This window comes from Oculina patagonica, chromosome 5 (assembly GCF_052425735.1).
Source record: "Oculina patagonica isolate OP01 chromosome 5, crgOcupat, whole genome shotgun sequence".
Lineage (NCBI taxonomy): Eukaryota > Metazoa > Cnidaria > Anthozoa > Scleractinia > Oculinidae > Oculina > Oculina patagonica.
This window is the reverse complement of record NC_135762.1, coordinates 13,341,878-13,355,545: the sequence shown is the minus strand read 5'-3', so window position 1 is coordinate 13,355,545 and position 13,668 is coordinate 13,341,878. Positions and strand designations below refer to the sequence as shown.

The following is a 13,668-nucleotide window of genomic DNA, read 5'->3' as shown; positions in this document are numbered from 1 at the left end:
ATAATTTCGATCACCTCGTGGATTTGCGAAACGTTTCAAGCCTATTTCCAATGGGAAGGTTCTTGCAAGTAAGTGCCTCCAGTTAACTAAAGCATTTTAGCTACGGCTGTATTCGGGAAGGTTTCCGACGGTACTTAAAGAAAATTGGGGTTGATCCTTCTAAATTTGTCCTAACGACGGAGTTTTTTCAGCGACATAGGCGCTGGAAATCTGCTGAGGCCAAAGATTTCCAGGTAGATGACAGTATGGAAGTAATGTATAACAGTCACAATTATAATGTATAGAAAATAAACGAGAACTTAAAGACAAATAGATTACAAACAGTACTATATCTTTTTAAGAATCTTTATTCAGCAAAAAGCGATCTACAAATTAAAGGCGGAATTTCTATTAAATAAGATAAAGCACACTGGTAAATATTAGCTATAAAGTGATCCAAAATGAACTTACTCAAATCAAAATTCGTATGAACATCACACTTTTCCTCTTAATATTCGTTTCGCTGGCTGTCAGTGCACTCCAGATCACTTGTAAAACATGGTAACACTACGGTCCACGTTATAATAACAATGCTTAAAGTAAGCGGTTTTTTTTTGTTTTTTGTTTTAGTTTTTATTTCCCGTTATTGTTGTTTTTAACCGGAAAAAAATATGCTAAATATGGCTAAAAATGTTTATCTATGTACTAAAAAATCCAGCTAAATGCATTGCTCTTACCAAAATAATGATTAATAACAAAGGCTGTACTGCAATGCAAAACATCGTGATCGGACTCAGCATAATCTTAAACATAGTAAATGGGTAAATAATAACAAAGAAGTCCGCAAAATTTCTACAAGCTGCGTCATTATGTATCAAATAAAAGCGGTTTTATAACGACTGACTAGAAGCGGAAGGAAGTTACGTAATCCAAAATACGGTTGGCTTCGATTCGCCTTATTTGTTCTCAGACACGTGTGTTTAAACCAACTTTAAAGCTCGACAATGTAAATGTAAATATATAAATGGAAATGTATATATGTAAATGTTAAAATAAAGCCCTTTCCAAACGAGGATGAGAGTTGACGAGAGTTTTCGTCAACTGTCATCAAGTATCATCAACTTGGGCCAAACGAAAGAAAAATCTCATCGACTCTCGTGAGAAATTTTAGCACGTTCAAAGTCAAGGAGAGTGCATGAGGGTCGATGAGAATGCATGCGTTTTCAGGCCAAGCGAGAGTGAGACTTTGAACTCTCATCATCTCTTATCCTTATTTGGCCCAGGCTTAAATGTAAGGATTAAATAATAATAGAAAACACCCTATATCCGCCTTTTTATTTCTACTTAAGCGCGTAAAAAAGGTAAAAAACACCTCTCCGTTCCCTTTTGTTCAGCTTTCCTCAGAAAGCCTATCCTAGCGCAGAGAATCACTGGAAATGCCGATTTCCTGGTAATCACCTGCTGCATTTGGGATACCTATTTCCTGGTAATCGCCGGCTGCATTTGGGATACCTGCTTCTTGATAAGTAGCATTCGAGAAGCCTAATTTCTCGTAGCGAGCAGAATCTTGCAAGATTCCTAATTCCTCGTAGCGGGCGCTCTCGTTCCACATGGCAATCTCCTCGTACCTGACGATATCTTCCTTTGAACCAGTTTCTTGTAACTCGTATTTCTCAGGCTTTGGGAATGCCATTTCAGACGGCATCCCGTCCGAAACACGCCTCTGGGTTACCACTTTGCGTTGGTGACAGTAACGAATCAGACATATGCTGATGAGAGCAAGGACAAACACACCGCCACAAGAGACACCAATGATGACTGGATAAGGGATTTTCTGTTTGCCTTCTTTGGTTGGATCTAGATGGTGATAAAAATATAATTGAGTTAATATAAGAGAACACAAATTGAACACCTCAATCACTTCCAAGCAAAATAATGCTCGTTTCAGATTGATTTTGGACTATTTATTAGATTTATATCGAACAAAGAATATATGGAAGGCAATTGACCTTTTCAATAAAGCAAAAAATCTCAATATCACTTTCCAAGCAAAATAATGCTCGTTTCAGATTGCTTTTGGACTATTTATTAGATTTATATCGAAAAAAAGCATATATGGAAGACAATTGACCTTTTCAATTAACATGGAATACACCTCAAATTCTGCAAAATTGTAATCAACAAAGACAACTGCATCGTTCGATCTGCTCCTATTGTTACGCGGCCAATAGATTAAGACTTGGCATTATGCTACTACGTTGCGTTATAGGGCCTCTTTTATTTTTTCACATGTGCCGTTTTTACTCGTGAATGTAATGAAACGAGTATTGTTATGGTTATGGAAAGTGATATGCAAATTTTCAGTCGGTCGGTCGGTCGGTCGATGGGCTGTTAACTTTAATTTATGAATAATAATTTATGCATTAAATTATAAATTAATTTTCCTTGTTTTTTTTTAACTTTTTGTTTCACACTTCTGAGGTTTGAACCGGCGACTCCTAACATCAACTATGTTTTTGAAGACCAAACCCCTAACCGCTTGACAACTTCGGCGTACTGATCATTTGGGCTTTTATAGCTCTTAAGAATTTCACATGACAAATAGAAGAAATAATCTTAGAGAAAATATGAAAATCTTCGAAACACTGAACTGACATTCCGTGTTTTGATCGAATTTTTAGATTTTCCAGCCACGAACTGTGGACTGCGACTGTGTTGGGTATTAAAAGGTTGATTTCAGGACAATTGTATGAATAAAGTCCAATTTTAGCAGTCTCTGAATGTTTTATAGTTCCAAGCGTATTGTATGATAATCGATAGTCATGATACGTAAATAATTTATCGTAAAAAAGCTCGCCAAACTGACGAATTTTGTTGCCTTTTAATAATATACTGTATAGTACTTGATTTGCATCACTAATAGATTCATAAAAAAAGGAGAAAGAAAAAAAGACGTCGTATAAAATTGTAAAAAAGATTGCCGTAAAAAAAAAAAAAAAAAAAAAAAAAAAAAAAAATCGTCCCTGCTGAGAATCGAACCCGGGCCGCTGGACTGGAGGGCCAACGCATTGCCACTACACAACGCGTTAGCAAGCTTGCACTTTGTGGTAGAAATTAGTGTTATATAACAAAGGCTTTTGAATGGATTACCCGCGTCCGCTTTAAACACAAGGAACCAACGTGATCATATCTCCCTTCAAACAACTTCTTTACTAACATGCCGCTCACAAAAAGACAGAATCATTTCATAGCTCTACACCAATACATTTAGTATTCTTTTTCACGAGTGGGCTAACAAAGCGCCTTTGATTAAAAACATGTATCGACCTATCGGTTGCTAAAGGCACCGGAGTATAAGAATGAAAGCATAAAGGGGAATTTAATCTCGTTATTGGAGTCTTTCTCTTGCGACTTGCAATAACCTTCATCTTCCTTTATAATTTTCAGCGATCCAGGATCGACGCTAAGAGGACCCATTTCGCCATCCTCTGCAGCCTTTTTCAAAGGCGCCAAGGCTTCCTCGTCTTCCAGCTTGTTTTTGAACATCAGCTGAAATTCTGCTACAACACTTCCAGGCCTAAAAACATAAGAAATGTTAATAACTTGCCAAAAACCTTATTCTTAACAAATCCCAATAACTTGTTTGCAGGTTAACGAACCAACAACCCAACACCCAACATACGAACTGACTGACTGACTGACTGACTGACTGACTGACTCCGACCGACTGACCGACCGACCAAAGGAAAATCATCCATTGTAGCTAAATACTAGTTACGTTATTGGGCTATAGCCTGTATATAGCATATTTTTTTGTTAATCTCAAATTCTCTTACCGAAATGATAAGATTTTCACTCCAATAAAGTTATCGTCATTGGAATACTGTTTTGTGATCTGTAAGTCAAATAACAATAGTCAACATTCACAACTTTTCAGGTACATATATTAAAAATAATACAAATACTAATGATGATGATGATGACGATGATGATGTCATAGTATCGTGCTAAATCATCAAACGTTGTGTTACTCATTGGAAAATGCGTCAGAAACGCTTGTTATTAATTTTGCAACATGCAAGTAAAAGAAGTTGGAATTTGATCGGTAACCAATTCAAATTGTCTGCTCAAAAGGCTAACATCAAAGAACAATCTTGGATTTTTATTTTCGATTTTTGATTGGTTGCACAGGTTGCACTGTGAACATTTGCTTTATTACAATATGTAGTTTTACCAAATGAACTAATTTTTCCGTTTCACAAAACTGAAATAATGTGCGCCAACGACGAGTATTGGTTAAAAACTACTATAGCTATAGTATAGTGTAATTCCCGAGTTTTGATTGGTTTACAGGCCATGATATCTGAGCTCATATACCCCGGAACACAAATACGTATACGGAAGGTGTACGCATCAGCGAGGACAACCGGGGACAACAAATATTACAATTATTTGGAAGTTTTTAATAAAGCAATTGTTCCAATCGCGCTTGTTGAATATGAAATACTAATCGCGAGCTAGGCGCTACGTGCCTTGTTGGCTATTTACCATCTCAAATCCAACAAGCGCGTTTGGAATAATTGTTTACGATTTCTGTGATGAAAAAAGACCTTGAATATACTCGATATATATATGTTATATAACCATTTATAACCGTAATTATTAACGAGGTCCACATCATTAAGAATCTCAACTGGGGTTAAAGAAATCACACAGCGATTCCTATTAAGACTCTATTAAGACAAGTAGACAATCGATAAAACGCTTATATCCTGCGATTTTTGTGTGCGAGTTTTTTGTGTGCGTCTATGTTTTCAATTATCAAAATTGATGGTTTAGGTCAACCGTACGAAATTATCCGTCTGAATGACAAATATAGAGCTTTTGTTTTTTAATCAAATTCGTTCCTGTAGGTACATGTTCATTCCGACGGTATTTTGTAACTAAATCAGTGGCTAAGCAAAGTCCTGGGAAAACAGGTTGCGATAAATATTCTATCCTATGCATTTTTGTATATTGTTACCTGTATTTCAATGATAGACGACAACTCTTTATAAGCTTGACTGTTTTTATTCTCCAGATCCTTATTCCATGTCCGCTGGATACGTAACTGAACGACAAGCTCTAGAATATAAATACATTTCTGCAATTAAGAGAACTAGCCACTTTTTAAAGATCGGCACGGTAAGAGTGGGGGGAAATTAAAAAAAAAAAAACAGTTATTTATAGATAAAAAAAAAACAACCAATCAATAAGACAGAAAACGCAAAAGAACTAGCAAATGGCCGAGTGAACGAACGAACGAACGAACGAACGAACGAACGAATAAGGGGATAAAAGATTAATTTAGAGAGAGAGAGTTTAAGAGTCTTTTATTAAAAAAAAGAAGTGTTTACAGGTATACTACTGAAACAGAGGATACACATATATTTTAAATGAACATTACATAGATAAAAATCCCAACTAGCAGGAGGCACGCCAGTTACCTATACACAAAGCATAACCGAGGATTTTAACTCGGAGACGGAGTAGCCGATGAGGCAGCGCGACCGAGTTGCTCAGGGCACTGATGTTGTAATCAGGGGGTTCCGGATTTAATCTCTCTCCATCCTGACACTTACTGAAATTGTTCTCGGTCGTCCCGAGTCAAAATCCTCAATCATGCTATGTTTGTAGCCAAATTTGTATAAAAGTAAATGGGGGGGGGGGGGGGGATTAATTTGTTGCTTGTGTCCGAAAGAGCTGGTAAATTAAGAAATCCATTGCTACCTGTTTCCGGTTGTTCAGTTGTAGGTTGAGCAGTAGCAGTTTTGTCCTTCTTGCTGGTTGTGGGAATATCTCCAACGGCTGACGACGATGTGGGTGGCTCTTTTAAAGAGGGCGTGATACTTATTTGTTGCGATGAGCTGCTTGCTGTAACTGGTGTTATCAACAGTTGGTCCGTGATTGTAGCAATAATTGTGGTTGAGGTACTTGCCTTGACATACATGGTTGATTTTGTGGTCGTTTCCTGTGTAGATACTGAAGATGACGCTAGCCCTTTAAAATAAAATAACATAAAATAAAATGAAAAAGACGATAATGGCGGTGATGATGATGATGATGATGGTTGTGGTGGTGGTGGTAATGACGACGACGACGATGCCGGTGATGGTGACACCTCTTAGACTACAATACTATTGACCTGGTTATGTATTTCTACTATTTGCTAAATAGGTGCGAAATTTATTAAAAACCATGCAACAACACATCAAGAGAAGACAGGCGGATGCGAAGTGAGGGTAAAATGAGATACAGGTAAACCGATACGAGATGAATTGACATACAACAACAACAACAACAACAACGACAAAAAACATCGATTAAGTGTCAGGAAAACGTTCTGTATGCCTAATACAACAAATTCGGCAATAAAAACGATAGGAACAACAGCAACTGACAGACTTACCATTCTCACAATAGGCTCCCGTATATCCTGCTGGGCAGTTACATGAGTAACTGCTGATACCGTCAACACACGACCCACCGTTGTAACATGTGTGATTAACACAATAGTCAATGTCTGTACCAGCAACAAGTAAAAAAATTGAAAGAAATAAGATAAATGAAATAAATAATGAGGTTGTAAGCAGTGTGATATTTCTCAGACGTCTTCTAACTTCTAACTCGATCAAACTTGAAACTTATCAAGTATTTCGCAGACGTAGCGAAACAAAAAAGCGACAACGACAAGCTACCTGTTTCACAGTAATTGCCAGTAAATCCGACAATGCAATTACAGGAGTAACTATTGACACCATCTACACATGATCCGCCATTACTGCATGTGTGATTGACACAGTCGTCTATGTCTGCAACCGAAAAATAACAATTCATATGCATAGGACGATATATGTGCGGTAACTGTACTGCAATTAGTGAGGTGATAAGTTGCGATCAAGCAACTCTTGGCAATTTCAACCCATCTCTGACCCATTTTTGACCATTCATTCAAGGGGCATTTAATGCACCGGCACAAAATGGCGCTGTGCTCGGACACTAAGTTTCAACAGGACTCAGGAGTAACGTAGAAGATGAAGGTTCCGGACTGGGAGCAGCGAGATATCACACCTTAACTTGTACTCGGGCACGACTCTGTTGCCCTAATCTGACGTGAGCAGTTGAAAAAAATGGTCGCATTAGCGCCTGCAAAACCACAGCTATAGGCACTTACTGTAAACGTAGCATTATATAATAACTGCCACCAAGCAATAACAACAGCAACAATGAAAACAATATTAACGACAAACCTGTTTCACAGTAATCTCCAGTGAAGCCCGCCAGGCAGTTACAGGAGTAAGTGTTGACACCATCTACACATGTTCCAGCATTACTGCATGTGTGGTTAACACAGTCGTCAATGTCTGCAAACGTAAGAGTACAAATCAGGTGAAAGTAAAAAAAAAAACCGATCATAACCTATACTGGAATCAAATAGTTAACAAGCCCTTGGATATCATTTTACAGGGATATGTTAGAGCATGATAAATGTCTGGGTCCTCGCCGAACGTTTTTTCCACTCAAAACAAACCTTCGACCCACAATTGACGTGTGTCACATAAGTGACAAAAAATAACAATAACAAGCCACCTGTCTCGCAGTGATCTCCAGTAAATCCTGGCAGACAGTTACATGAGTAACTGTTGACACCATCAACACACGATCCACCATTACTGCATGTGTGATTAACACAGTCGTCAATGTCTACATACGAAACATAATAGATCAGTTGGAGACATGAGTGGGGTAGCTTAGCTTTTAAATTTTTAACTTACATTTCGATTTTTAATTAGGTTTTAACTAGATTTTAATTTCGATTATTGTTTATAGTAAATTCTTAATTTTTAGTACATTAGAGAAGGCCACAAATTTATTAGTTGTAAAACTATCACGTGTAACCCTCTATAAATAAAGTTTGATTGATTGATTGATTGATTGGAATTGATCTGTTCATGCAGTTACAGGAGTAACTATTGACAACATCATCACATGATCCACCATTATATTACTGCATGTGTGATTAACACAGTCGTCAACGTTTACAACAGGAAGACATTATAATTATTAAAAAAGATAAAATTGCGATAACTACTATCAAATGTGTCACCATTCGTGACGATTTTCAGCCATTTTTTTTTCTTTTCGGCTTTTTCATGAACGTCTCTTCAAACAAAACAAACTTACGAGCATCGTTATCGTCATCGTCATCATCATCATCATCATCATCATCGTCATCATCATCATTAAAAACAACAACAACAACGTACCTGTTTCACAGTAAACTCCAGTAAATCCGACCAGGCAGTTACACAAGTAACTGTTGACACTATCTTCACATGATCCACCATTACTGCATGTGTGATTAACACAGTCGTCTATGTCTGCATACAAAAGATGATAAACCAAAGGAAGACATGAGTGAGTTAACTTTACTAAAATTGATCTGTGGAAATAAGACTATGGATATTATTTTCAAACAAATCCTTAACTTAAAGAACAAAAATCAACAACGAAGACGAAAGGCTACCTGTTTCGCAGTGATCTCCAGTAAACCCCACTATGCAGTTACAATTGTAACTGTTGACACCATCTTCACACGATCCACCATTACTGCATGTGTGATTGACACAGTCATCAATGTCTACAAGAAAAGGACATGACATCAGACAAATACAAATGCGGTAACTATATCAAACGTCTACATCAAATCTCTAAAAAAAAGAAGATAATAGATTAAATGAAGACATAAGTGCGATATCATTATTGGTTGGCTTCAAATAGGCCTCGGGGCATGAGTTACAAACACAGAGTACATTTTGCAGCTTCCTGGACGTCTACACGACCAAATCAACCAATCGATCCATCACTAAATAACCGCAACCATAATACCTGTCTCACAGTGATCCCCGGTAAACCCCATCATGCAGGTACAGGAGTAACTATTGACACCATCTTCACATGATCCACCATTTCTGCATTTGTGGTTTACACAGTCGTCAACGTCTGCAAAAGGAAAATATTATATTAACTAAAGATAAAATTGTGATAACTATATCAAACGTGTGACCATTCTTGACTATTAATACCTATTTGATTTCAATTATTGACCATATTTTATTGACTTGGGTTGCATAGTTACCCGCAACTGACGACAACAACAACGACAGCAACAACAGCAAGCCAAAAGTCTGTTAGTCAGAAACCCTACCTGACAGTTAATTAAAGAGTAACCTCTTGAATCTGACATGTCTGACATACTCCTCTCCACTATCTCGTTCATATTCGTCGCCGTCTTTTCTTTTTGAATTTCAGCAAAAAAACGACAAAGAATTGCATCTAGCTCATGGTGATGGATATCTTTAAGATTTTTTGCTTCGCTTCGCTGCACTTAGTACGTTTACCCAAGTTTTGTACTATTGAAGGTGATTTGCTCTTGGTTTTAGCTTCTTAGTGTAGCTGGCTCCTCTTCTGACAACGTAGAAAAATTCTCTATTTTGTTTCTATTGCTAAAAAGCTCAAAAAGAATTGAAAAACGTAGTAAAATTGCCTTATAAAATTCCACCATTGTCGACAAACAATGAGAAGTTTACAGGGCTGACGCTATGCTTTGTGCTAATTGGCTAATATCCGTCACATGTTGTTTTTTCTTCGATTTGATTGGCTGAATCAAAACTGTCCAATTTTTCTTAAATTGAACAGTTGGTGCATTTTACCTGAATCGAAAGTCCTAATTGAAACTATCCAAATTTAGTCCCAAATTGGACAGTTCTCAAAAATAAAAGAAAATAGCTGTGCTGACAATATAGGATTTACTGACAGCTATATAATTATGTGTTTTATAAGAAAATGTTGAAGTTTAAGTCCAAGAAAACGGATCAAAGAAGATGGCGGCTCTAATGACGTGACAGCCAATTAAAATTATGTCATCCTGTAGAGTAAGCTAAGGGCTTTCTTCACAGTTCAAAATTATTTCGCTTCCTTTAATATAACTAAAACTCTGGGGAGGGGTTCCATCCACCCCTCCCTCCCCTTTTTGAACGAAGGTGGGGGTATGAGGGTTTGCTTGTACGTCCGAGGGTTAACAAAAATAAACAAAACAGCAATAATGATACGGGGATGCTGCTATAAAAGTGCATAAAGAAAGACTTGCATTTATGGCATTATTTTTTGTAATAAATTAAACACGAGAGAAAAAGTTTCATCCGGATATCCATATAAATACCGAGAAGAGAGTTGTTTGGATAGCTCATGAAACACTGTCCCGAGTGTTTGATATATCTTCTCAATTGAAACTAAAACTAAAGAGTAAATGAAAAACCTTATTTTAGGTTATAATTATCGTAAAATTGCTTTCGACCAATGAACGCGATTCAGCAATAAACACGGTCACAAATTCGATGTTTCGTAATAGGCAAGGCTGCTTGCACCAATACTTCACTTTTTATATTAACTATAAAGCATACCTTCGCAAATCTTTCCATCGCCAGTAAATCCAAAAGGACATGGCCCACAAGTGATCCTTTGGCCATTTTCAAAGCAAGTCACATTTGGAAAGCAGGACCCTTTGCTACATGTTTGGATGAATATATCACAGTTTGGACCAGTAAAGCCAGCGTAGCAGTTGCAGGTGTAATTATTTACGAGATCTGTGCATGTTCCTAAATTCCAAAAATAAATGTGTAAATGAATATTAAATTAGTCAATTAATTAATTATAAAATCGATTAGGAATATGCATCTGATAAAGGTTGCCGTAAATTAGCATAGGGTGTTAGGGGGCCTAAATTTTGTTGAAGTTTAAGAACAGGACAATTTCGCGTGATAAATAGTTAATGTAGTTAGCAAAAATAGAAGAGAGCTAAGGCAATAGAAAAAATAACAGACCAGTAAAAAAGGAAATTTATAAACGCAGGGAATAAATGATTATGTCTTACTTACTAGCGGAGGTCAGACTAATACCTCTACAAATGACCAAAAATGAATATTTAAATCAGAGCAGGCCAAGTTTCTGGCGTCGTTTTTTCCACCTTCAATATCAAAAGGTTTTTCCCGCCCTACTAACTCTTCAACCTATTCAGACCGGGGGGGGTGGGCGGGGGTTGAGGCCCGCGGTGACTTTGAACTCTTATAACTTTTTCAAGATTCAACCAAACGCTGCCAAACTTTCTGAGTTTTCCTAAAATTTATCTGGCAATGATTTCGTAGGGTTGGATGATGTGTCAGAAACTTGACATCGCCATGGCAACGGCATTTTGACAGGCATGTTTTCCCAAATTTGTAATTTTGCGTGTTTCTGTTAATAAAAATTAACTTTAATGGAATTATTTTTTACATTTTTACGGTTTTAAAGCACATTTGTATTTTTGAAGTAATTTTTTTGAAGTAATTTTGGGTGGTTTTCTGGTATTTTGGAAAAAAATTTGAAATCCAAGATGGCGGATCGAAGATGGCGGCTGTTTTGACATCATGATGTAATTGTCACATGATGTGACTTCACCATCCAACGTGACGTATACCAAAAGAAAGATGTTTGGACATACAACACATCCTATAAGTTTCATTGTGATTACATAAATATTCTGGAAGTTACATGGGGGTTGGGGGCTTCCGAAGCCCCTCCCCCCCCCCACCCCGGTCATAGAAAGTCTAAAAAAGCCCGGTCTGAATAGGGTTAACGTATAGTTTGGTAGAAGGGAGGGGTAGCATAAATAAAATAAAAAATATATAATTGGGCTGCACTTGTTTCGGGCGGTGGATTGGCCCTCACTTTTGCAGGGAATGAATCTCGATTTCTAGATATTACGTTATTTGGTGTAGTTGTTATCAAATGAACGGCCACGATTGTGTCCAAAATAAGGCAAAATTACGGTATCATTTTTTGTGGTCTCCAGCAAACAGAGCTTAGCCCTGGCAATGTACTTTATAAGTTTAGGTAAGGTGGGCGGAATTCATGAAAATTTATGAGCATGTATAATGTTTAAGTGCCTGTTTGACTAAAATGTTTTTTTTTTTTTTCTCAAAATCACGAAGACTCGTGTAGTATCATCCTCGGAGACCCAGGGGCAGTTAGTGGGGGCGACGGGCAGCTTATCGGGACAACGGGTTTTTCGGGCGAAAGTTTACAACATAGAGCGTAACAGCCCCTGGGCACTTTGTCTTACCGAACCAGTTCCAGAAGCGTTTGAACTCCTTCCTCTTGATTGGCCACAAAAATATTTTTGTGGCCAATCAGCGAGGTTGACCAGAAGAGCGACTCTGATGTCTTCTTACACGAAGTTGTTTTCCTCATATACTCGTCGTTGTTGTTAAGCACGTCCATCAGATGATACTACGTGGGTCTCAGATAAAAAAGCAAAACAAAAACAAAACAACGAGGCCTGGGAATATTTTAAATGTAGCATAGCGCAAGGAAACCAAAAGTTTTTAAAGCTATACGCGAGCACCTCTTGTTTATAAGTTTTGTTTTTGTTATTTAAATATGCAACAAATTAAACAAAAACCCTTTGTTTTAACTGTCAAGCTGGCAACAAAATAACAATAGGTGACGACAGCGATATCTTCGCTAACGCGTGGCCCGTGCAGTGAAGTACCCAGACCGTGGCAAGTTCCAGAAGTCGGGCAACGACCGAGAAAAATAATAAGAGTTGTTGTTTACTCGAATAACTATTAAAAAGCGCGCAACTAACAGTGTAGAACTGGCAGTCGTCTAAGGCTTATTTTTTTCTGAGACTCTCCATGTAATAGCATCCGATTGATGGGCAGAGCATCCACGACAAGTCTATGAGGAAAACAACTTCGTGTAAAAAGACATCAGAGTCGCTCTTCTGGTCAACCTCGCTGATTGGCCACAAAAATATTTTTGTGGCCAATCAAGAGGAAGGAGTTCAAACGCTTCTGGAACTGGTTCGGTAAGACAAAGTGCCCAGGGGCTGTTACGCTCTCAAACTTTCGCCCGAAAATCCCGTTGTCCCGATAAGCTGCCCGTCGCCCCCACTAACTGCCCCTGGGTCTCCGAGGATGGTGTAGTATAAAACATAAGTTATCGAAATATGAAAATAGAATTCGCTTGTTAAAAACTATACCCTTTTACAATGCATCAAGAAATGTGGTGTGATGATAGAATGGGGTGAGTGAATGATTCTCCATACCGTTCCCACAAGGGACTGGAAGGCAGTCGTCTATGTTCTCTTCGCATTTCATTCCCGTAAAACCGGTTTGGCAGTTGCAGGTAAAGTTATTGATTCTGTCCAGGCATGTTCCTACCATTGTGTAACATAACATTTGCTTAATTTTCTACAGGAGCATGTGTTGATCACCTTAATAACTACACATGTCAATGCGAGGAAGGTTTCACTGGTTACAATTCTGGGACCTGAACGAATAACTGCACTTAAACTCAATTACTAACACTCCCTGGTATTCCCATCAGATTCTGTGTTAGCAAAAAGAACGACCGCTGGCGAAGGAGTTAAGAAATAGCATGATGATAAATACAAAGAACCGAAAGAAAAACTGAGGGTATCTTTTCTGTCATAAATAGTATAAATTAAAAAAGGTGAGGGGCCAAGCCACACCCCCTCCTTCCCCACCCCGAAGAGTAGTTCTTTTCCCGATTTGTTGTACGTGTGCGGTACAAGTGTAACTTCCTTGT

At 37.9% G+C, this 13,668-nt stretch overlaps 1 protein-coding gene across 16 annotated transcripts in view; it reads right to left on the bottom strand.

Moving 5' to 3' along the window:
• Positions 1-331: 331 nt before the first annotated feature.
• The window catches only part of LOC144655576 (von Willebrand factor D and EGF domain-containing protein-like), a 118,204-nt gene continuing 104,867 nt past the window's right edge, over positions 332-13,668 (bottom strand). Inside the window, exons 18-32 of one of the 16 annotated variants that reach the window (XM_078515830.1) lie at positions 13,166-13,276; positions 10,482-10,676; positions 8,908-9,021; positions 8,546-8,659; positions 8,286-8,399; positions 7,609-7,722; positions 7,269-7,382; positions 6,717-6,830; positions 6,428-6,541; positions 5,749-6,018; positions 5,003-5,103; positions 3,816-3,874; positions 3,402-3,556; positions 1,492-1,836; positions 332-1,455 (exon numbers count right to left, since the gene is read on the bottom strand). In XM_078515830.1, coding sequence (XP_078371956.1) covers positions 1,394-1,455; positions 1,492-1,836; positions 3,402-3,556; positions 3,816-3,874; positions 5,003-5,103; positions 5,749-6,018; positions 6,428-6,541; positions 6,717-6,830; positions 7,269-7,382; positions 7,609-7,722; positions 8,286-8,399; positions 8,546-8,659; positions 8,908-9,021; positions 10,482-10,676; positions 13,166-13,276 — 2,096 coding nt within the window. In that variant the 3' untranslated portion in view covers positions 332-1,393. Of the gene's footprint in view, positions 1,837-3,401; positions 3,557-3,815; positions 3,875-5,002; positions 5,104-5,748; positions 6,019-6,427; positions 6,542-6,716; positions 6,831-7,268; positions 7,383-7,608; positions 7,723-8,285; positions 8,400-8,545; positions 8,660-8,907; positions 9,022-10,481; positions 10,677-13,165; positions 13,277-13,668 lie in introns of all 16 variants that reach the window. The other 15 variants (XM_078515829.1, XM_078515836.1, XM_078515837.1 and 12 more) reach the window with 15 other exon arrangements.